Consider the following 26,465-nt stretch of genomic DNA (forward strand, 5'->3'; position numbering starts at 1 on the left):
AATGCACAATTCATGGCACAGCTACATCAAAAATTACACAATATCATAAAAGCAACAAATTTTTTTTAAAAGTCCAGTGAATGGCTGGAGCGAACAGGTGCTAAGACCGCCCCACCAAATCCAAAAAAGAAGGGAAGGGAAAAATAAATAAGAGGGGGAAATGCAGGTTAAGTTATGTTTGCGTGCATCTCCAGTCAGCAGCACTAACTTTTTAAGTTCAGCTTGGCTTAGCGTTGTTTCTTGCGTACCTTTTACATAATGGCTACTTTGATCGAGCACATAAAAGTATGTTTATGCAGCACCAAGTATAAACACTAAGCTAATGCAGAACACGCTGAATTCAAAGCTAGTGCCCTGACTGGAGGTAGATATAAATAGGCCATATAAACTGAGCTCAAAAAGAAACTTATAATTTTTCACAAGGTCATATCTTGAAATCCTGTCCATCAAATTGAACCAAAATTACACACAGATTTACTTCACTCTACTCTTAACACATGTCAGTAACCAAGCAATTATCCAACTGCCACAACAGCAAAATGCATTGACATGGGACAGCTTCCTGGACCACATTCACAGCCCAGCCCTGTTTTATCATCTGTGCAAGGATGTTGTGTGCATTCTCACAGATTTTTTGTCCTGGGTGCCAAATGTTGGGCTGTGAAAGTGAAGGATGTCCAGGAAGCTGTCCCATGACAGTGCATTTTGCTGTTGTGTCAGTTGGACAACTGCTTGGTTACTGACATGTGTTTTGAGTAGAGTATTAAGGTAATCCTGTGTGTAATTTTGGTTCATTTTGATTGACAGTATCTTAAGATATGACCTTGTGATTCACAAGTTGTAAAAAATTATAAGTTTCTTTTTGAGCTCAGTTTATGTATAGGATAAGATTACACACAGATGGCTCCATGTCTTACTTATGCAATGGTCATATGAAGGGCAGCACTGATCAACTTGATGTATTGCTGGACATCTTTCATAGCCACTGGGTGGTGCCGGACAGTCAAAAACAGCACAGGTCAGAACATTGCTATAACACGAGCATATCTGACACGGATCTGACGATGGGATGATTGCACCTGCTGGTCTGGGATTGCCATTCTCATCAAAACATGCTGAAAGAACAGATCAATTTTCTATGTAAGGTTGATGCAAGAACAGATCAATTTTCTATGTAAGGTTGATGCAAGAATAAACAATTTAATCTTTTGGAATTTAGTTTTTTTTCCAGCGATGACACCACATCCATGGTGCATATCGGTGTGATCAGCTTTGAAGAAAAATTTAATGTTGGGTTACAAAAAGGATGATGGCCGCTCTGATATTTTTAATATACTTTAGACCAACAATTTCGCAGTTATGAGGCCCGAAAGCACATAATTGGGAGTGTGGCTCAAACACAAGGAAAAAGAGGGCTCTGATATTTTTAAGTCTTAAAAGACTTTGTATGCATTTGTTTATACAGTACTTTTTAGCCCATTTTGGACATATCATTTGTATTTTTAAGTCAATTTTTAACAATTTCTGTCAAAGTTTGTCATTCATTGAAATTTGCCTTAGCCCATGAAAAAATCCCTCAGTCCTGGCTACACCACTGAGCAGAATACAATTTGATCCATATTTCCTTCTTTGGGCTGATGGCTGGTGTAACATTTGTAAGATATTATGCATTTGTTATTTTTTTACAAATTGTGGATAAATTTGTACTTTTAAACTCATTTTTGACCATTTTAGTCAAAGTTGTCTGTCCTTAAAATTTTTCTTCCCCAACCCCCCTCCCACCCCGTCTGAAAAAGTCCTGGCTATACCACAGAGCAAGAATATCTTTGATTCATATAAAGTTATAAACTAACAATGCATGTATAATTATGCTTATAACAAAGCAGCATAGGCCTATTTATCAAAGTTTGTCCGCTTTAAAATTTGCTAGTTCAAATTCCATGTCAATTCCATACCTCCATTACATTCGTATCTGGGACAACACTCTCCATCTACTGGGACTGGTCTGCATAATTCATGTTCTGGTGCTATACAGCTCTCCGATGCACAAATAGGTTCGCCATTACGGCAATGGCAGGTCAAGCATGGGTTATCGTTAGGTATTTCCATTCCATTATTGATTGGCCGGCCATTAGCATCAGCACATACAACTGCAAATAGTACAGTTAAAACAAAATATAAAGGTTAAACTTGTTGTTGGAGTAATGCTCAGAGACTGAAGTGCCCTCTTTTTCCTTGTGTTTGAGCCAGACTCCCAAGTATGAGTCTGTGCTACTTTCCATAACACCAAATAATTGACACTTGAATACATTAAGTACTTTGTTATTCCCATGCCATGACTTATGCCCTTCTTGCTGGCAAATTAATACATGTGGGTCAATTTTACATAAAGTAAAGGCTTTTGTCTATGTGTAGAGCACAAGGTACCATCAGGGTTTGCACCAACAACCTTGAGATCATCAAAAGCATTGTTAGCTGCCCCGCAAATTGCTAGCTACCCTTTAATACCACACTTGTGATGAAAGAATTTGAATGTTGCAGGTATGGTGAGATGTAACACCAGCAAGTACAAGATGCTGGTGTCTATCTGACAGGAGGCAAGTAATCCAGGTACACACATCTCCTTTGATGTCTTATGAGGAAAGTTTTGTCAGATTGTCAGAAGCCTCTTAATTGTGCCACACACAGTCAAATGTCTTCTTGACATCCTGACATCCAACCAACAGAGGCCGTCAGCCTTTCGCCATCTTGTGGGTACAAATGATCTGTGTGTTCATGCGTCGGACACTACGCGCAGGGCGCAGCTTGCCACACAGCTGTGATCACGCATCACCGCGGTGATGTTACTGTTCACGCATGGAGATCGAACGACCATCGCAGCGTGTACCCACAAGATGGCGGCATATGACGTCACGCTGACGGCCTCTATAGCTCTGATTTGGGAGTCCAGTTACAGGTTGATAGTGTGAAGGGCCAATAGTCTGAAAACCCAATAAGAGTTGTTATTAACCCTAATCCTTACCCTAACCCTAACTTCGCCCTAACCCAAATCTATAACCTAAGCCCTAACCCTAAACCTAACACTATCCTAAAGTTAATCCTAACCATAACGTAAATGCCTTAAACCCTAACTTTTCAATCAAGCATGATATTCCCAGGAGACCAGTGCATTATTCCACCATTGCATGATATAGGATAGCATGCCTATTGTCTACCTCTTCTTTCACATCCCATAATAGCAAAAAGAAGATTATATTTAATTGTGGATCTGGTCGCATATGAGGACTTTAGATTTTGTAAAGAATGACATTTTTGCCTTTAAGAATTGATCTCTTATTGCTTGATACAACTAATTCATACTCAACATAATAAACATAAAGCAGGATTTGTGTTGCAATTTTTTTACCAAATGAGAGCATTCTGTTTAGTGCATGGGTCATAAAATTCTAGTCTAAAAGATCTATAAGAGGTCAAATCTGGCAATTTGTATTTACTTTACTAAAGGAATGATTGTTATTAAAATCAGAGAATTATTTAATTGTTCTTCTTGCCTATGAACTCAAGCACTGTATATTGGAGTCAGATCAAATAATTCGTCGTTGGGCAGGAGAAATCTCCAATGTGTCATTGGCCCCTGAACATGCTTAAAGCAAAACCTCGTATGTAACCTGTTGGTAGTTTTGTTTTAAACATGTTCAGGGGCCAACAACACATTTTTCCTGCCCAGTGACCTTATACACTTTCTGAATCCTTCGAGGGGAATACATTGGTATGGTTTTTATTTTAAAATATCCATCCCCTGGCATAAACAGCAATTTTTGATTTCTGCAATTTAAGCAATGTTCCAATACTTGGATTTTTTTGTGTGAGCTTTGGCAAGACTGTACTAGGATTCATCATAAACCACTTACCTCCACAACTGATGCTAGGGCAGCATTGTCCTGGCATTGGGATGGCTACACAACCAGGGGCAGGTGGAGAGCAGAAAATGGTTGCACAGTCTCTTTGTCCATTCACACACTGGCAAGTTGTACATGGATCTGATGTTGGAAATTCTTGACCTTCAAAACATCCTGCAAAATTAGCATTAAAAGAGCAAAACTTAATTATATTCCATACACTAGTCCTGGTCAAAATTAAAAAAATCTCAAGCTGAGAGTAATGCCATCTAGGATTTCACAGTAGCAATTCAAATTGCATGTGCTAAGCTAATCCAGGTGGGATATCATAGAAGGGTGATTTGTTGCAGCGATTAGAATCTATCACTACGAAATCCAACATGTTACTCTCCACTTGAGATGAGACACAGTAATAGTACAGAAACCTGGTACAGCATTTCTCCAACATCATGAAAGCAACACAACCATCTACAAACCAATTGGTCACAAGTCGCATTGCGCACTATGTTTACTGCCCAATTGAACCCCACTAACATTGCTGTTAAGTGATTGATGGAAGAATTTGTTGCCACATGGTCAGCCCGGGGAAGGGGTTCTTTCCTTTAGACTGGGTAGGAATGTGCAGATGGGATTCTAAAAACAGACCCCAAATTTGACAAAAAGACCCCGAAATCGAAATATTAGTTTTCTATTATTTCTGTTAAAATTATGGTAAATTTGTTTCCAATTCTGGGAAAAGTTTGCTGAAAGAATCATCTCCACCATTTTTTGTAAAAAAATACCCCTAAACCTGTTTTCTAAAAATTTAGACCAAAGTTATACCAAAAAGTCAGAAAATGAATCCCAAAACTGCCACACATGCCCACACCCACTATTCCACTAAACAGGGGACTTGGCATAGTATTATAATAAACAACAAAGGTTTATTTTTAATACATCACAAATGAGTGGGTTGAGTCTATACACAACATACTGCTATCAAAAGCCTCAAAGTATTTGTACATAACAATTTTGTTTTAAATGTCAACATCTGCTACCCAATTTCTCATGAATTTCCTGTAAAGTGTGCTGAGGCTTGTGGGTCACAGCACTTTTTTATGACTCACAATTTTGAAAATGATGAAGTCTGATAGGATTCAAAAATATTTGTGCCCCTGGAATTATCGTTGAAACTTCCAGAAAAACATATTGCTTCTACACCCAAATTCAGATGTCCTGCTTTACAATTTGTTACAATATTTAATCACAATTATTAAAAGCTTGTTGGCTTCAGATTATACAGCTATAAACTTACGGCATGTAGTTGTAGTACAAACCCATTCTCTGTTACGGCAAGTACTGAAAAAAGAAGATATACATGCATTATGTTATAAATGCATTTACATTATAATTATTACTAATCATTATGATTATTAGTCTGGTTGAAAAAAAAGAAGCTTTAGTGAGACTCAGTCTGGTTAGGGTTAAGTTTAAAATTAAAGTTTAAGCATATGATTTTGAAAAATTAATTGATTTTTTGATAAACTCATCCTGAGATTACATACCATCTATTACAGCCATCATCAGCATAATCAGATTCACCTTCTGAGTAAGTCCTTCCATTTCTGGAACATCCTGATCCTGGTAAAAAAATCACATCCTAAGCTTAGAAAACTAGTAAAATGTTGATTTACCATTACAAGTGACATAACATTAACAATGCACACACATGCCCATCCCGTACCTACATTATATCGTTATGAATTCGGCAGATGGCCGAATCCGGATTCTGCTTTTGGTAAATTCATTTTATGCATGCATTACTTTTGAATTTGAGAACAAGGGATCAATACTTTACATTATAGAGGGCAGCATATCGACTTTTTAACGGTTATCGTCGTTGACCGTACTGCGATGCACCGTTAGCTAACCCTGTATACCGCCCTCTTATTATGCTGTTATCATCTGATCTCCGTTAAAAAATTGATATACTGCCCTCTATTATGTACAGCATTGATCCCTTGTTCTCAAATTCAAAAGTAATGCATGCGTAAAATGAATTTAACCAAAAGCCGAATCCGGATTCGGATTAAAACCACATCTGAAATTTAGTTGTGAACATTCATTCCCAAATTCAATCCACACATTCCCAAATTCAAGCCATACATTCCCAAATTCAATCCACACATTCCCAAATTCAATCCACACATTCCCACATTCAATCCACACATTCCCAAATTCAATCCACTCATTCCCAAATTCAATCCACTCATTCCCAAATTCAATCCACACATTCCCAAATTCAATCCACACATTCCCACATTCAATCCACACATTCCCAAATTCAATCCACTCATTCCCAAATTCAATCCACTCATTCCCAAATTCAATCCACACATTCCCAAATTCAATCCATACATTCCCAAATTCAATCCATACATTCCCAAATTCAACCCACACATTCCCACATTCAACCCACACATTCCCAAATTCAATCCACACACATTCCCAAATTCAATCCACACATTCCCAAATTCAATCCACACATTCCCAAATTCAATCCATACATTCCCAAATTCAATCCATACATTCCCAAATTCAACCCACACATTCCCACATTCAATCCACACATTCCCAAATTCAATCCACTCATTCCCAAATTCAATCCACTCATTCCCAAATTCAATCCACTCATTCCCAAATTCAATCCACACATTCCCAAATTCAATCCACACATTCCCAAATTCAATCCACTCATTCCCAAATTCAATCCACACATTCCCAAACTCAATCCACACATTCCCAAATTCAATCCATACATTCCCAAATTCAATCCACGCATTCCCAAATTCAATCCATACATTCCCAAATTCAATCCACTCATTCCCAAATTCAACCCACCCTTTCCCAAATTCAATCCACACATTCCCAAATTCAATCCATTCATTCCCAAATTCAATCCACTCATTCCCAAACTCAATCCACTCATTCCCAAATGCAATCCACTCATTCCCAAATTCAATCCACACATTCCCAAATTCAATCCACACATTCCCAAATTCAATCCACTCCCAAATTCAATCCACACATTCCCAAACTCAATCCACACATTCCCAAATTCAATCCACACATTCCCAAATTCAATCCACACATTCCCAAATTCAATCCATACATTCCCAAATTCAATCCACTCATTCCCAAATTCAATTCACACATTCCCAAATTCAATCCACTCATTCCCAAATTCAATCCACTCACTCCCAAATTCAATCCACACATTCCCAAATTCAATCCACACATTCCCAAATTCAATCCACGCATTCCCAAATTCAATCCATACATTCCCAAATTCAATCCACTCATTCCCAAATTCAATCCACTCATTCCCAAATTCAATCCACACATTCCCAAATTCAATCCACACATTCCCAAATTCAATCCACTCATTCCCAAATTCAATCCACACATTCCCAAATTCAATCCACACATTCCCAAAATTCAATCCACACATTCCCAAATTCAATCCACTCATTCCCAAATTCAATCCACTCATTCCAAAATTCAATCCACACATTCCCAAATTCAATCCATATATTCCCAAATTCAATCCACTCATTCCCAAATTCGATCCACACATTCCCAAAATTCAATCCACACATTCCCAAATTCAATCCACTCATTCCCAAATTCAATCCACTCATTCCCAAATTCAATCCACACATTCCCAAATTCAATCCTCATTCCCAAATTCAATCCACACATTCCCAAATTCAATCCACTCATTCCCAAATTCAATCCACATATTCCCAAATTCAATCCACTCATTCCCAAATTCAATCCACCCATTCCTAAATTCCATCCACACATTCCCAAATTCAATCCACACATTCAATCCACTCATTCCCAAATTCAATCCACACATTCCCAAAATTCAATCCACACATTCCCAAATTCAATCCACACATTCCCAAATTCATTCCACACATCCCAAATTTAACTTACACTTCACACACAAGAAATCATACAATTATTTTTTAGATAGAGCATAGTCTTGTTCAATACACTGCTTCTGTCACACAATAATAAACCTGATGGTTATCTGGGAAAGCTGGAGGGCACCAGAACATGACATGGTCAAAAGCAATAACAAATTGCAGATATGAGATGATAATCCAATGCAAATTGTACACATTGGGGTTTATTTTATAGGTCCAAAATAAAATGTACCTAGGTTGGCTTCACATCTATTTTGACATTCGCCTTGGCTACCAAAGTTATTTTGATTTCCTCTGCACCCTCCATATAGAAATTGGACACACTGTCCTTGCTGATTGTCATAACCCCAACGGTAAATGCCAGCACGACATGGTCCAATTTCAAACGGTTGTTGACAAATATCTGTTTAAAAGACCAAGAATAGAGTGAAATATTTCCCAGCAATATTCCTACAGGCAATAAGTTTGTACAGGCTATGATTTGAATGCAATATAGAAAGTTGCAGAGATGAGATGAGAAACCAATGTACACATTGGGGTTTATTTTATAAGCCCAAAATAAAATTTACCTTCACTGGCTTCACATCTTCTTTGACATTCAACCTGGCTGGAAAACCTATTTTGATTTCCTAGACACCCTCCATATATGAATTCGACACACCGTCCTTGTTGGTAGTCGTAACCCCAACTGGGAATATAGGCCAGGCAAGTATATTCCATTTGCGGGTTTAAGGGTTGCAGACAAATGTCTGTTTAAAAGACCAAGAAGAGAGTGAAAATTCGTACATGCAAGTTGTTAACTTCATATTAATTAATAGAAAGTTCAAAACAGGGTTCAAAATCTTAATGTCCAATACCATAGTACATACCAGTTCTACACTCCCCATTGTAAGCGAATTCCACTTGTTGTCCAGTTGTACACACTGCTTGTCTAAGAGCACACACAGATGAGTAAGTCTGTCCATTGGTACCACATACAGGCATATACTGCTGTGTACAAGACTGAGGGCAAGCATCATGACGACACTCCCCTGAATAAAGCTCCCTCAAGTCTGGGTGATAGTTACAGGCCTGTCGTCGTAGCTAGAATATGTTTGAGTACGTTTTCGCATCATTACCACAAACAGGCATGTATTCCCTGGTGCAAGCATTTTGGCATGTACCTGAAAAAAGTTTTACAGAAAAAAAACAAACTAGACATGTACATAACTGTGGTCTAAGACCACGAACACAGCCGTTGTGTGACCCTTAATGACCTTTGACCCCAAAATCTCTGAACACCACATTGACCTTGGCGAATGTCAATGCATATGTGCACGTGGCATCACTCTGGTATATGTTATTTGTGCCCGAAGAGGCATTTTGCAGGAATTTCGTTTTAGACCGGAAGTGACCCCTTAATAACCTTTGACCCCAAATAAAAAAATTACCATGCATACACTGGGTAATAACAATTCATGTATAAACATACCGTTACAATGCTATGTTTTTTTTGGTTAATAAAAATGTTTGAAGGTATTTCGTTTTATACCGGAAGTGACCCCTTAATGACCTTTGACCCAAAATCTGTGAGGACCCCATAGACATTGGGTATTAACAATGCATGTGTGCAAGTGGCATCAGTCGCATATGTAATTTGTGGGAGAAGAAGCATTTTAAAGGTATTTCGTTTTATTCCGGAAGTGACCCCTTAATGACCTTTAACTCCAATTTAAAAAATACCACATATACATTGGATAACCACAATTCATTTATGAACATACCGTTACTGGCCCATGTTTTGCTTAGCAAATACAATTTTTGAAGGTTTTTCGTTTTATACCGGAAATGACCCCTTAATGACCTTTGACCCCAAATCTGTGAGGACCCCATAGACACTGGGTAATAGCAATGCATGTGTGCAAGTGGCGCCACTGTCCTATGTAATCTGTGGGAGAAGAAGCATTTTGAGTTAAAATCATGTTTTTTACCGCTATGACCCCTCGTGACCTTTGACCCCACAAGTTTCATGTGACATGTAGGGCATGGTCAATAATAGTTGTGACCAAGTATGGTCAAAATCGGTGTAAGCATGTCAGTGCTAGAGCAAATATAAAGGTCGACAGAAGAAGAAAGAAAGAATTAGCTGTGGTCTAAGATCACGAACACAGCCGTGTTTTGACGCCTTAATGACCTTTGACCTCAAAATATATAAAACGCCCATAGACATTGGCTAATGTCAATGTATGGGTGCAAGTGGCACCACTTTGCAATGTTATTTGTGGCAGAAAGGGGCATTTTGAAGGTTTTTCGTCTCAGACCGGAAGTGACACCTTAATGACCTTTGACCCCAAATGAAAAAATACCACATGTACAATAGGTAAACACAATTCACGTGTGAATATACCATCACCCTCCAATGTTTTTCTTAGCAAATAAAAATTTTTGAAGGTTTTTCGTTTTATACCGAAGTGACCCCTTAATGACCTTTGACCCCAAATCTGTGAGGACCCCATAGACACTGGGTAATAACAATGCATGTGTGCAAGTGGTGTCACTGTCCTACGTAATTTGTGGGAGAAGAAGCATTTTAAAGGTATTTCGTTTTATACCGGAAGTGGCCCCTTAATGACCTTTGACCCTAAATAAATAAATACCACATATACACAGGGTAACTACAATTTATGTGTGAACATACCGTTACTGTCCTATGTTTTTCTTAGCAAATATGAAATTTTGAAGGTTTTCGTTTTATACCGAAGTGACCCCTTAATGACCTTTGACCCCAAATCTGTGAGGACCCCATAGACACTGGGTAATAACAATGCATGTGTGCAAGTGGTGTCACTGTCCTACGTAATTTGTGGGAGAAGAAGCATTTTAAAGGTATTTCGTTTTATACCGAAGTGGCCCCTTAATGACCTTTTGACCCTAAATAAAAAATACCACATATACACAGGGTAACTACAATTTATGTGTGAACATACCGTTAGTGTCCTATGTTTTTCTTAGCAAATAAGAAATTTTGAAGGTTTTTCGTTTTATACCGGAAGTGACCCCTTAATGACCTTTGACCCCAAATCTGTGAGGACCCCATAGACACTGGATAATAACAATGCATGTGTGCAAGTGGTGTCACTGTCCTCACGTAATTTGTGGGAGAAGAAGCATTTTAAAGGTATTTCGCTTTATACCGAAGTGGCCCTTAATGACCTTTGACCCTAAATAAAAAATACCACATATACACAGGGTAACTACAATTTATGTGTGAGCATACCGTTACTGTCCTATGTTTTTCTTAGCAAATAAAAAATTTTGATGGTTTTTCGTTTTATACCGGAAGTGACCCCTTAATGACCTTTGACCCCAAATCTGTGAGGACCCCATAGACACTGGATAATAACAATGCATGTGTGCAAGTGGTGTCACTGTCCTACGTAATCTGTGAGAGAAGAAGCATTTTGAGTTGAAATCACGTTTTTGACCCCTATGACCCCTGCGTGACCTTTGACCCCACGAGTTTCATATGACATGTAGGGCATGGTCAATGATGGTTGTGACCAAGTTAGGTCAAAATCGGTGTAAGCATGTAAGTGCTAGAGCAAATGTAGTGGTCGGCAGAAGAAAGAAGAAAGAAGAAAGAAAGAAGAAAGAACCTGTAAGAAAAAAGACACAGCCGTGACTAACGTCACGGCTGTGTAATGGTCTTGGTTCACTAAAAACAGCAACTATGATATTGTAAGAACATATATATATGTGTGATAGCATATCGTCTACTTCAACTATTGTAAGTGAGTGAGTGATTGATTGAGAGGGTGATAAATGAGATAGTGAGTTATTAAAAGTTAGTGTGCACTTACTAAAGTGAATGATTGATTGATTGATTGATTGATTGATTGATTGATTGATTGATTGAGTGATTCATTAATTAAATGGTTGACTGATTGATTGCATGTTTGAGTTAATCTGTCTGGACCACAGAATTAGAGAAGGAGAACCGAGACTCCCTATACCGCCACGTACAATCGCTGCTGTCAGCTATGGGGAGAAAATTGGGGTATTCGGGTCCTTGCCGACGGTGCGCTGGAGACGAACGAAAACAATTCTGCATCTCATCTGAAGCGTCTTGGTACTCATGTGCAGGTCGCATCAAGTGCGTCTCTCAAATGCGCCCATCATCCATGTCGCGCTTGCATGACAACGAATGCCTCGAGCGCATTCCGAGGGAAACCGAATACCCCCAATTTTTGCTCCATGCCTGTATCAAGATGGCGGTCGAGTCCTGGTTCTCTGGTTTTAATTCTGTGGTCTGGACAAATCAAGTGACTCAGTGAGTGTTAGTAAAATGGTGAGTCAGCAAGTTGATGAGTCATTCAAATAGTGAGTTAGCACATCAGTTGTTTGGAGGGCATTGTGAAAATAAACATTTTGGAATCAAGGATTATCCCAAGGGGCGTATCATCACGGGATATTTCGAGGTCCAAACCAAAATGTTTTGATTTTTCATAATGCTATTACCCAAATTCATCAATGTCACTTATAACCCCTCTCTTTACAAAATAACAAAATAACAAAAATTTTATTTTCTAAAATTGGTAAAAATAAACAATTTTACTATGACAACTTACATTTTTTTGCCCTTCAAAAAGAGGTTAAAACTGACTAACCACTTACAACAAATTACAGCAGCGAATAATCATGCTATGAGCAAATACTGCAGTTGCACGAGCATGAAATGTTCTGGCACATACGAGGCGCACACGCAGAAGTCAATGTGTCGCGTAATCCATCACTACATCACACGCTGAAGTTATTGATGGATATCAATAACCTCCGCGCCAGTGTTAGATTTACCAAAAAAAAAGTTACTTGCAATTGTGCAGGTAACATAGAAAATCAAACTGCACAAAGTGAAAGTAACTTGCACACAATTCAACCATATAAAATATAAAGTTTGTGCCGTGGAACTAATCATCCTTTTTACAGATAAAAAGTAAAAATTGGTGTCATTTCATAAGGGATATTTATATTAGTTCTTTGATTTTAATAGAGGCACATTGTATGTTTCTGATTCCAAGTGTGTAATTTACGACTAAAATTCTACATGCACTTGTGCAGGTACATTTGAAAAGTTACCTGCACAGAATCAGAGTCACCTGCATATGTGCAGGTGGTAAATCGAACACTGCTCTGCACCTGTGTACGTATGTCATCTGAGGAGCTATTTGATTGGGATGCACATATGATATGCAGAGGTTATGAATTACCTATGCAGAGGTTATGAATTACCTATGCAGAGGTTATGAATTACCTATGCAGAGGTTATAAATTACCTATGCAGAGGTTATGAATTACCTATGCAGAGGTTATGAATTACCTATGCAGAGGTTATGAATTACCTATGCAGAGGTTATGAATTACCTATGCAGAGGTTATGAATTACCTATGCAGAGGTTATGAATTACCTATGCAGAGGTTATGAATTACCTATGCCTGAATTACCTATGCAGGTTATGAATTACCTATGCAGAGGTTATGAATTACCTATGCAGAGGTTATGAATTACCTATGCAGAGGTTATGAATTACCTATGCAGAGGTTATGAATTACCTATGCAGAGGTTATGAATTACCTATGCAGAGGTTAATTACCTATGCAGAGGTTATGAATTACCTATGCAGAGGTTATGAATTACCTATGCAGAGGTTATGAATTACCTATGCAGAGGTTATGAATTACCTATGCAGAGGTTATGAATTACCTATGCAGAGGTTATGAATTACCTATGCAGAGGTTATGAATTACCTATGCAGAGGTTATGAATTACCTATGCAGAGGTTATGAATTACCTATGCAGAGGTTATGAATTACCTATGCAGAGGTTATGAATTACCTATGCAGAGGTTATGAATTACCTATGCAGAGGTTATGAATTACCTATGCAGAGGTTATGAATTACCTATGCAGAGGTTATGAATTACCTATGCAGAGGTTATGAATTACCTATGCAGAGGTTATGAATTACCTATGCAGAGGTTATGAATTACCTATGCAGAGGTTATGAATTACCTATGCAGAGGTTATGAATTACCTATGCAGAGGTTATGAATTACCTATGCAGAGGTTATGAATTACCTATGCAGAGGTTATGAATTACCTATGCAGAGGTTATGAATTACCTATGCAGAGGTTATGAATTACCTATGCAGAGGTTATGAATTACCTATGCAGAGGTTATGAATTACCTATGCAGAGGTTATGAATTACCTATGCAGAGGTTATGAATTACCTATGCAGAGGTTATGAATTACCTATGCAGAGGTTATGAATTACCTATGCAGAGGTTATGAATTACCTATGCAGAGGTTATGAATTACCTATGCAGAGGTTATGAATTACCTATGCAGAGGTTATGAATTACCTATGCAGAGGTTATGAATTACCTATGCAGAGGTTATGAATTACCTATGCAGAGGTTATGAATTACCTATGCAGAGGTTATGAATTACCTATGCAGAGGTTATGAATTACCTATGCAGAGGTTATGAATTACCTATGCAGAGGTTATGAATTACCTATGCAGAGGTTATGAATTACCTATGCAGAGGTTATGAATTACCTATGCAGAGGTTATGAATTACCTATGCAGAGGTTATGAATTACCTATGCAGAGGTTATGAATTACCTATGCAGAGGTTATGAATTACCTATGCAGAGGTTATGAATTACCTATGCAGAGGTTATGAATTACCTATGCAGAGGTTATGAATTACCTATGCAGAGGTTATGAATTACCTATGCAGAGGTTATGAATTACCTATGCAGAGGTTATGAATTACCTATGCAGAGGTTATGAATTACCTATGCAGAGGTTATGAATTACCTATGCAGAGGTTATGAATTACCTATGCAGAGGTTATGAATTACCTATGCAGAGGTTATGAATTACCTATGCAGAGGTTATGAATTACCTATGCAGAGGTTATGAATTACCTATGCAGAGGTTATGAATTACCTATGCAGAGGTTATGAATTACCTATGCAGAGGTTATGAATTACCTATGCAGAGGTTATGAATTACCTATGCAGAGGTTATGAATTACCTATGCAGAGGTTATGAATTACCTATGCAGAGGTTATGAATTACCTATGCAGAGGTTATGAATTACCTATGCAGAGGTTATGAATTACCTATGCAGAGGTTATGAATTACCTATGCAGAGGTTATGAATTACCTATGCAGAGGTTATGAATTACCTATGCAGAGGTTATGAATTACCTGCAGAGGTTATGAATTACCTGCAGAGGTTATGAATTACCTATGCAGAGGTTATGAATTACCTATGCAGAGGTTATGAATTACCTATGCAGAGGTTATGAATTACCTATGCAGAGGTTATGAATTACCTATGCAGAGGTTATGAATTACCTATGCAGAGGTTATGAATTACCTATGCAGAGGTTATGAATTACCTATGCAGAGGTTATGAATTACCTATGCAGAGGTTATGAATTACCTATGCAGAGGTTATGAATTACCTATGCAGAGGTTATGAATTACCTATGCAGAGGTTATGAATTACCTATGCAGAGGTTATGAATTACCTATGCAGAGGTTATGAATTACCTATGCAGAGGTTATGAATTACCTATGCAGAGGTTATGAATTACCTATGCAGAGGTTATGAATTACCTATGCAGAGGTTATGAATTACCTATAGGTATACAAGCTCCGGGATATGCCAATGTCAATGTGCTAGTGACACAAGCAGCTCTTCCCAGCTCACACCTGTTCCCAAATGTCTGCCCATTACTACCACACACAGGGTTATAATCTGCTGTACATACAGTAGGACAGATACTATTTAAGCATTGTCCAGGATGCATGACTGTCAATGGCACATTGGTGGTACAATCCTGTCTGCGTAGGTTGCACAGGTTTGGATAAGTCCGACCATCGCTGCCACAAACTGGGACATATGCAGTGTCACAATTGGATGGACATGCAGCTGAAAAACAAAAGCCAATGAAAATTGATAAGGGCATGAAGATGTTACGACCAAATGACCTGAATGGCTCTTGAAAATGTTGGCATACTGTCTATAAATCATAGACAATCTTATATACCTAATATATATATTCCTGTCATCTGATTGGTTGAAAGTGCAGTCATTGAATTAGCTATGCCCTTAAAATGAATTATGCACCAGTCATGGAAATAAACTATGGACCCGTCATGTGCGTCCCAACCAAATTGCGCAATTGCAACATCCACGCACATCCATTCGGTATATAAAACAAATATTGACTGCGCCTCAGGTCATAGCATGGTTTTGAGATCACCTTGGGCCTATAATTTTAACCATGTCCCTCATAGCAGTCAATATTTGTATATTATTGTAGTCAAGTTAGCTCAATCATTAAGGCATTTGACTATGATGCAACAGGTTGCGAGTTCAAACCATGGCGGTGGTTTAGTAAGCTCCCCTGGACAAGGCACTTACTGCTAATTCATTCATTTTGTAACCCGTACAAAACTTGTGGAGCTGATCCTGGCTGTGAAGGTCAATTGTGGATTATCTAGGGTGTGAGCTTCTAAGCAGGAAAGTCCCTGAATTGCTGTTAAATGGCTTATGGAACGATGTGAGCCTGTAGTGGTCAGCGACAACCTGCGAAGTGTGTCTAGGCATTATGCCTGTGCATAGCGCACTATAAATCATAACGCTTTTTTTTTTCTTTTTAAAAATTATCATGACATAAGCTATGATACATTCTTAAATTCATGTACCTTAAATGTGCTAAATGTAATTATGCAATACCAATGATTGGCTGCTCAAGTGATTTGCCGATACTTGGCAACTGTATTAAAGGGGTATTTCGATCCATAGCCTCATCGCCCCACTTATCTAAAAAATGATTGAGATTTTTATATCATCAGAAACCTCTGGCTACATAATGTTTGTGTGCAAACAATTTCTTTCAGATTCATTCTTTTGGCAAAAATATCAGCAAATTTGTATTTATGTTCTGTTAACGTAACAAAATTACAACACAGTGGCCTATGGAGTCTATGTATAACTCGCAAAGGTAAAATCTGAATCAACTGAAATATGCACTTGAGGTGACAAAAAGTAGAGCACTCTGTCTTGACCACAGACTACTACAGATCAATTGCAACCAGTCTTTGTGTTTTATATGCTGTGAATTCTTGCATATTCATGAGGGCCGATTGTTTGATCGTGCTGGGTCTAACAATCACGCCAGCAATGCGTGGCTTCGAATACAGACGATAGAGCATTGCGAAAGACCATAATAGTATGCGGTACGTGTATGTGTAGCAGTTTTGTCTGTCACATTTTATTGAATGATCGGCCCTCATTATTGGGTGATGCTAATTGGCTGTTTATGCTTGGTCTGTATAGTACTATAGTAGTTTGTGGTCTTGACCTTGCAGGATCTCTGCAATGACCTTCAACAGGTTACAAACTTACCCCCACATTGTTCTGATGTCAGTCGTCTGCCACTGATATGATCATAAAATTCAGCATTGCAACCACTGCAGAAATTTGGCCGACATCTAGCATTGGGAAATGCGGCACAAGAACTCACTATACATGGGTCAGCAGCACAACGCACTGGTTGGGCCCCATTAGGGCATGAATCTAGTGTATAAGATAAAAGTATAAAGGTGAATTTAACCCATTGGGTGTGTCGTATGGCCTTAATGATTAGCGCCATCTAGAGTGTAATAAGGTTGTATCTAATATGGCGACCTCCATGACAGAACTTGGTTCGGTATGTTAGCTGAATAAATGAACTATGTAGAAGCAATCTCAAGTCTTCTGTGTCTATAATAACTGTCACAAGTTAGGGTAAACATCGGTGACCTACAATGGGATATGCAGCGCAAGAACTCACTGTACATGGGTCAGCAGCGCAACGCACTGGTTGGGCCCCATTAGGGCATGAATCTAATATATAAGATAAGAAGTTAATTAACATTTTTGTTATCTAATGCAATCTTAGAGATAGTTATACCCAAAGAGTACTGACTCTAAATTGCTTTTGTGTAATGCAGTGGTAAATCTTCCATTTTGGTTTGTTGCTCATGGAGGGCAAATGGTGTACTCCCGGCATGTATCGGCTAAAGCTCAAAATGGAATAATTAGTCTTTATGATTGAGAGTTACAAAGGTTTAAGCATGTATTGGTTAGCACTTAGGGCTATTCCAATTGAATTCCATACACCCCCTATGGAAGACATGACCTTAATCATTTCAAATGGAGTCACTCATCAAGCAACCCTGTGTGGAAGATTAAGGTCATGTCCTCCATAGGTGTGTATGGATTTCAACTGGAATAGCCCAATATTGTTGCCCTACAGTGAGAGGTGAGGGCGTTGATTTGATCAGGAGTATAAATCTCTGTGTCCTTACCTCCACATGCTATCCTGGTGCATTGCCAATTTCCATTGGAGCATGTACTGTAAAAAGAAAAAGAAAAGAGAATCTCTGTAATTTTTTAATGTTAGATGCCATCACCACTAAATGCAACCTTTTAATTTTAAGAGTTGAAAAATCTTGAAACTGTACAGATTGTACATATCACATTTTGAAACTGTACAGATGGGCTACCTTGCATATCACTCTTCTGAGGATGCTAGAAGAGCGATTTAAAATTTGCATGCTACACACTCCTCCGAGGAAGCTTAGGAGAGTTGTAAGCAAGTGCATGCTACACACTCCTCTGAGGAAGTTTAGGACAGTTGTAAGCGAGTGCATGCTACACACTCCTCCAAGGAAGTTTAGGAGAGTTGTAAACGAGTGCATGCTCTCACTCAACCCAAATGCAAAGCCTGCTTTTTAAATTTAAGAGTGACTTTAAAATTTCTTTTAAAATTGTTTGTTTTATTCATTCCTTTTTTAACCAGGGACACTCAATCAGTTGATATATACAGTAATCTTCTCTTCTTCCTTGTGGCTCAGTGCTAACAAATCAAACACTGACATGCATGCTTCCACATGTTTACAAGAAAGATATCACTATGTTTAAAATATAGTGTGAAAAGTGTGAGTGGAATGTTTTGCCCACATTAAAGCGTGCTTCAGACTCCGTATTATGACGTACAATATTGTATGTACAATATATATTATTTAATCTATTGCCATTCTATTTCCAGTAATGTTTAAGTTCTAACGAATGTTTGATGACGAAAAATCGATAATATGTTACATACAATATCTAGCAGAAATATATTATCGATTTTACGTCATCAAACATTCGTTAGAACTTAAACCGTACTGGAAATAGAATGGCAATAGATTAAATAACGTACATATTGTACATACAATATTGTACGTACAATAAAAAGTCTGTATACTGCTTAACAACTGTAAGCATTTGCTCCTGATCTACTTGTCATTAATCTTTGGGTGAAGTAATCAAATATTATGTGCACTATTTTTCCCCTCCATGAGTGACAGGCAAACATGGTGGGTGTAATTCCGAGGGGGGGGGGTACTCAGTACAAATGACCATACGCGGAAGTGCCGCAAAATGGGTAGCATTTTCGACCATTTGGTATCAATGACCCCTTTTTCCAAATTAATTTTGGTATATGGATGGGTCCTTTTTGCAAATTTTTTTCGGAAAATAGCCCAATCTAGCCAAAATTTTCAAATATTTTGGGAAAATTTATAAAAACTAAGACAATTTGGGTTAAATTTGGCCAAAATGTTTGACTTTTGGTATATCAATGGGTCCAAATTTCTTGAAAAATTGGTATATTAATGGGTCCACTTTCAAATTCTCAGCGGCACAATCCTACCAAAACCAAACTTGAGTACCCCCTTTGGAAGTAATCACATATTATGTGCACTATTTTTCCCATCCATGAGTGACAGGCAAACACACGGTGGGTGTAATTGTATAGCTTACCAAGTATTACAACCATCTCCATCTGGTCTGCTTTGACCATTAGTATATGTTCCACCATTATAGTTGCATTCACGAGCTGGAGGAATATACAACAAAATAAGTGTTATTATCACATAAACAACTGGATTTGAACCTGGGACCCCTATTTTACAAGTTGACCTCAAATGACATCTGACCTCAGCATATGAATTTGAACATCACTAAGGCCAAGTAAAATGAAAAAAAAAGTTTCACGTCCGGGTTTTTGGAAAAAAAAGGAGGAAGAGGCGTTTTATTTTTTATCGCAAAATCGGTGTGAATACCCATAAGTAGGGCTGTTTTAGCGTATACAATAATCATGAATAATGCCTGGAAAAAAGAGGAGGCCTCTTTTATTTCTTATTCTGAGAGATAAGTCCCCTCTAACTATCACAAAACCTTATAAAATTGTTCCTTGTATATTAGCAAAGCTATAGAAAGCATCTCTACTTCCAAGACATATTTTTTGAAAAGTTATAACTGAATTTCAAAAAATAAAAATAAAATTGAAGAAACCTCAAAAAAGGAAGCGGGAGGGACGTGAAACATGTTTATTTTTTTATTTGGCCTAATAGATTTAAGTTACTATAATGAAAGACATATATAAGAAGACTAATAAATCGCGTCTGACGTCAGGGCAAAGGCATGCTGTGATTGGTTGCCGACCTGCACAGTACGGCATTTTCTGTCTTGTTGTCAGAATTTCAGATGCGAACTAGACCCTGTTCACATTAGAAAATTTCTTCATTCAATGAATATATAGTAGAGTAAAGTTACCACATGACCCCAAAAAAATTGCAACAGAAGGTTTTTTGGTATTTTCTTGCAGTATAAGGTCTAATAAATAACATATCAAAAGTTTAGAAAAATTGAACTTGGGGTAAGGGTCCAAATGTGACGTAATCAAAATGGCCGCCAAAAGCTGGAAAAATACCCATTAATCTACTGATTTTATCAATTTTTCACTGTTATTGTGGGTTCCACTGGTGACAACCTTGTTCAGAAGTACTTTACTGGATGTAGTAATGAATCTCTATGTTGTGGTATTGAGATGGTTCACTTTGACAGCCATAATGAATTTCAAAATGGCCGCCATTTTGGCATTTTGGCTTATGAAGGTAAATCATGCACATAATTGTAAGGTGAAACTTAAGGTGTTAGATTTTCTAGAATAGCCAATATCCCTTGAATCAATATTCCTATTCAAATTTATATAGAGGTAGGCATACAAACCAAATTGGCAGCAAGAGTGAATTTCAAAATGGCCGCCATTTTGGTATATGTTGCCTTATTGAGTTTAATTATGCACGTATTGTAACTTGAACCATAAAGTAACAGAACTTTTAAAATGACCAACATCATTTGCACCCACAGCACCATTAATAGTATGCTTTCAAGTAGGCATATGCACCGACTAGCTTTTCTCTACCTGGGGTGTTGAGCCGTAACTTGAAGAAGATGTACCAATTTGGCAGCCATATTTACATTTCAAAATGGCTGTCAGCTATAAAAATCAATAATATATTCTTGAAGTAACACACAATTCATCTTGCTATACCACGATGCGATGCCTTTGTTTGAAGTAGTAACATCAACCACATTGTATTATATATGTATGTTGGAATTAGTTGTCATCATCATCATCATCATCATCATCATCTGAGAATAATTCTTGATCCATATTCTCACATTGGCCTATATGTGCAATTGAGTCTATTCTTTCTGCCGCTACATTTCACTGTGATGCATCCTGCAGAACAATTGCATCGAATCATCTTCAGCAATGATTCTGGTGCTGGACTTCTTTTCATCATAAGTGGAACAAATTTGTCACCTTGAACAATCCATCTCCATTAAGTTGGATTCATACCATCCAATGCATGACTTGTAGATAAGTTCTTCTGGAGTAAAACTTTGCCGCTGTGGGTGGAAGTCTTTCAGGTTTAACAAAGCTCTTTGCTGTGCAAACCTCTTTGGAAAGAAACCTGTAGCGTAGTCCTTAAGGACTCCAAAGACTCTGATTGCTGACCATTAAACAGGGATACATTGCTCTGCAGCCTTCACTTTCTACATATTCTTGATCAATACTGTGAGTGCAAAATGCCTTGTGACAAACTTGTAATACAGGATCACCATTGATGATTTTGTGTAATACAGACTTCATACCTACGCCAATATTCCTGAAGTAGTGTTGCAACCCGAAAACCTGAAAAACTGAGTAAGCGTTTCTTGCCAGCAAATATCCAGCATCTAATATGTCTACCTTATTTGCAACCCGACTCTTGCGGCGCTGATGCGTGTTATCCTTTGTGGTTGGTCCACCAGTGTATCCATCAAAGACAACTGTGGTCTGGCCATAGTGATCAAATGTGAAAGATGCATAATAATCGGCAAGGGTGCTTCCTTCTGCCCACTTCAAGCGATGTAGAAGAGAACCTTCATCAAGAACATAGTGATCAGTCCTTGGAACTGTCTCAGGAGCATGGCTTGTAGTAGTGGTGCTTTATCTGGCTTATGTAAAACATACGTATACTTTGCTTCAAACAAAGATGGTGGATATGGTGATAGTTCATGATAAACTTCCTTATCTAAGCACAGATCTCCAGATTGTGATACAACCAGGAACCTTTGAAACAACAGAGCTGGAGCAATGGTTTGGTCATCAGTGACCTGGACCTTACATTTTGACTCTAGCCTTCCATTTGTAGCTATATGAAAGGACAGCCTGTCCTTCCATTTGTTTGACTGTATCTTTACCTACTTTGAACAGGTTTTGCACATTAACATCCTCATCAGCATTTATCCCTTGCATCTGATTGGACTGTCAAGGTCACTGATGACCAAACCATTGCATCACTATTACAAGCCATACGGGATCGTGCGACTTATCAGAGGCGGATGGCCCTGAGACAATTCCAAGGACTGCTCACTATGTTCCTCTTCTGATAATCATGCATCTTTCACAAGAGTCAGGTTGCAAATAAGGTAGTGGACACTTCATCCCCTGGACACTTCATCCCCTGGACACTTCATCCCCTGGACATTTCATCCCTGGACATTTCATCCCTCGTGTTAAAACGCTATTGTAGCGTTCTTTGAGCGTGACAGTGAATCAAGAATGCATATGAATATAATAATTGTTTAGAATCTTGAACTTAGAAGGAACTGATATAAGGAAATTAATAATCTTATTTATCCAATGTATGCACCGTATTCTGTGTGAGCTATCACCAGCTGATCACACGTCTAATAATCGATCAATGTTGAATGGCAGCAGGGCCTATTAGACTATTTAGTTAATTCAATGAATTTACCTAAATTGAACAGTGCATACGCGCATGTCTTTTGTTATTACTGTGAGTATTGTTATCATTATAATATTACTATTATTGTTAATATTATTAGGCTGTTAGGCATATTATTATTATTATCATTATTATTATTATTATTATTATTATTTACTGTGGGTTTTTGTTGTTGATAGCTCAGACTATTTATTATTGTTATGTTAAGTGTATTCTTTTTTCCTGTTATTTATGTATTTATTATGTATTGTTTAATTAATTAATTTTATTTATTTATTTATTTATTTATTTATTTATTTATTTATTTATTTATTTATTTATTTATTTATTTTATTTATTTATTTATTTATTTATTTATTTATTTATTTATTTATTTATTTATTTATTTATTTATTCATTTTATCATTATTTACTTAAAGTTGTTCATCTAACAAAATTAGTACATTTTTAATACTATTTAATATCTGTTTATTGTATATTGATTATATGTCTGCATATATATGGAAGGATCATGGCAATGTTTTTGTATTGTCCACTTGATGAGGTGATTAGCGCAATGTCATGTTATACGATAGGAACAATAGCTGAATGGTTACAGGAAGTTGAATTCTTTCAATCATTGACTGGTGTGCTATTAATCAATGGAATCTATATAACTATATAATCATTCGGGAATCTGTAATATAACCATAGTCTTATCACTGATAAGGTGCGATTAAAAGGTTCTAAAAGTAGTTAAGTACACTTAGTTAGAACTTACACTTGTAGGAGAATTAAATTAATACTAAACGGTAAAGACTAAGGAGTACTATACGCAAAATACTGGAATTCCATCAGTTCAACTGATAATAAATATCTGCATTATATTTGTTCTTTTTCTCCTGTTTTTGCCCATTTATTTTTCTTACTTTCCTCCAAAGATCCCCTTCACCACCTCCAAAGATCCAATTTTTTCTTGTTTTCACCCAAAAGACATTTTTGCTCCCAAGACCATTTTGTGGGGACACTCTATACTGTTATAAGATCGGCAACCAAGTTTTAGAATATGGCTCAAAAAACTGCAGAAAGAACTGATTTTGGGGGTTTTCCGCACATGCATGTCATTTTACTATTAGAGTGCCCCCCCTCCCCGGAAACTTTAAAGTTTGAACTACATGATTCCCGACAGAGTTTACACTCTGCATCTGTATGGATTACAATCCATAGCCCTTAAAGACCGGGTTATAAAAAATCGCATACGACCGCAAATATTTAAATTTGATTTCTCTAAATTAAATTTTCTAGATTAATTTTCTAAAAGTAAGACAAACTCAGTTTCACCCCATACAAACTTGCTCAAAAATATTAATCAACATAATTTGTCAGTCGAGTGTACATGTAAGTCCTATTTGTTCACCTGAAGATCATGTGGTTACTTATTTTGTTTATTTAATTAATTTGTTTGTTTGTTTATTTATTTTTTAGGAACTATTGCATTTGTTTGTTTGTTTGTTTGTTTATTTATTTATTTTAGGAACTGTTGCATTAATCCAACAATTCAAACAACATATATATTCCGGTCTGAAACTATTCAGACAATATTTTAAAAACATTATTAACATCAACAATTTGCAACAAACCCAAATTATGAAAAAATCACCACAGGGTAGTTTTATATTTCTCCATTTACGATCCTGCCCAAAAGTGTCTCCTTTTGATATACCACGTCACAACTAGATGTATTTTAATGGGGCTCAACTTTATCTGTGGTTTGATGTTTTCCTCATTTTTGACAAATGTTTCATTTCGAAAATACCTAAAGGATTTGATCCGATTTGTGCATGATGATGGATGCATCATAATATTTTGGGTCGTGCTTGTACACGCCAGTGCTTGAAGTCAAGTTGTCATTAACCGATTTTTTTTAATTTCATGATAAATTTATGTGAGACCTTATATACTTTGGGACGAATATACTTTCTTGCTGATAAAACGTGAAATAAAAAATAGTATAGGCCTACCATTCCTTTTTGTACAATTTTTTATAACCATGAGTTTTAAGTTCAGTCAACTTTCAATCAATCAACCCACAACACCCCCCCGGGCCCACGGATAACGCCTGGTAATGTAGTCTAAGCTATTTTCTATTTTCATCCCCCCGTGCCAATGTATAATGTCATGTAGTTAGTGATATTTTTAATTAACCCCAAAACAAACTATTTTTTTCGTAGGACTACATAATGCATTTTTGTAGTTGATTTTCAAAAAAAAAAAATAAATAAATAGATAACGACTGGTAATGTAGACTAACCTATTTTCAGCCACCGCCCACTCCCCAGAGCCATGAAACGACATGTGGTTATGTTATTTTAATAAACCCAAGTGAACCTGCATGAAAAGAGAAACTTGACCCCCGCTTGGCACTTTTGTCGTCTTAAGCCACTTGTGAGAATTGATATGGGAATATTTTAAGGATAATCATGGGATTAAGCCCTTATATCAGTTATCTCCCACGCGTGTATCGACTTTAATTTGTTTCCCATTGTCATACTTGGATGCACACTGACCACAGAATGTTTTCTTTTTATTTGAATTAGTTGTTTGGAGGTTTTGTTTTGAAGGACCATTGACTATGACAGAATATCCAATTCAACAATTTTGAAGTTGGCTTTTCAAAAATCGCCTAATAGGCCTATTTAATGGATTTCATGGGTGAGATTTTCAAAGTAGCCAAAATGTCACGAAATCGCGGGAGCACTTTGTTTGTCGCGGATCGGAAGTCAAAAAGTCGCCCAATTGGGCGACTAAAACTAACAATATAGTTATATGTATATAGATTCCACTGATTGAAAGAGTTCAACTTCCTGTAACCATTCATTTGACGGCTATTGTTCCTATTGTATAACATGACATTGTACTAAATCTAATCACCTCATCAAGTGGACAATACAAAAATATTGCCATGATCCTTCCCTAGGGCCTATATGCAGACATATTTGAATTTGATCACTATAAGAATATAACATACTATCCACATAACAGATACATGGTTCCCATAAAAATGTACCGGTACTCATTTTGTTAGATGAACAACTAAGTAAATAATAATAAATAAATAAATAAACAAACAAAATAAATAATAAATACATAAATTATAATAATTATAAATAAATTAACAGCCTATAGATACATAAACAATACACAATAAATACACAAATTTAACAGGAAGAAAGAGAAGAAATACACTTTAGCTTAAATAGTCCAGGCTAATATCAACAACAACAAAAACAAAGTAGGCCTATAATAATATAAATAATAATAATAAAAATATTAATGATAACGATAGGAAAAAAAAAGAAAAATAACAAAATAATA

At 37.1% G+C, this 26,465-nt stretch overlaps 1 protein-coding gene across 1 annotated transcript in view; it reads right to left on the reverse strand.

The window, feature by feature from the left end:
* Positions 1-8,843: 8,843 nt before the first annotated feature.
* Positions 8,844-26,465, reverse strand: part of LOC140136473 (uncharacterized) — a 124,264-nt gene continuing 106,642 nt past the window's right edge. Inside the window, exons 44-48 of the mRNA XM_072158195.1 lie at positions 19,789-19,864; positions 18,288-18,334; positions 17,344-17,514; positions 15,568-15,861; positions 8,844-9,036 (exon numbers count right to left, since the gene is read on the reverse strand). Coding sequence (XP_072014296.1) covers positions 8,957-9,036; positions 15,568-15,861; positions 17,344-17,514; positions 18,288-18,334; positions 19,789-19,864 — 668 coding nt within the window. The 3' untranslated portion in view covers positions 8,844-8,956. The remainder of the gene's footprint in view (positions 9,037-15,567; positions 15,862-17,343; positions 17,515-18,287; positions 18,335-19,788; positions 19,865-26,465) is intronic.

Source organism: Amphiura filiformis, chromosome 16 (genome assembly GCF_039555335.1).
Source record: "Amphiura filiformis chromosome 16, Afil_fr2py, whole genome shotgun sequence".
Lineage (NCBI taxonomy): Eukaryota > Metazoa > Echinodermata > Ophiuroidea > Amphilepidida > Amphiuridae > Amphiura > Amphiura filiformis.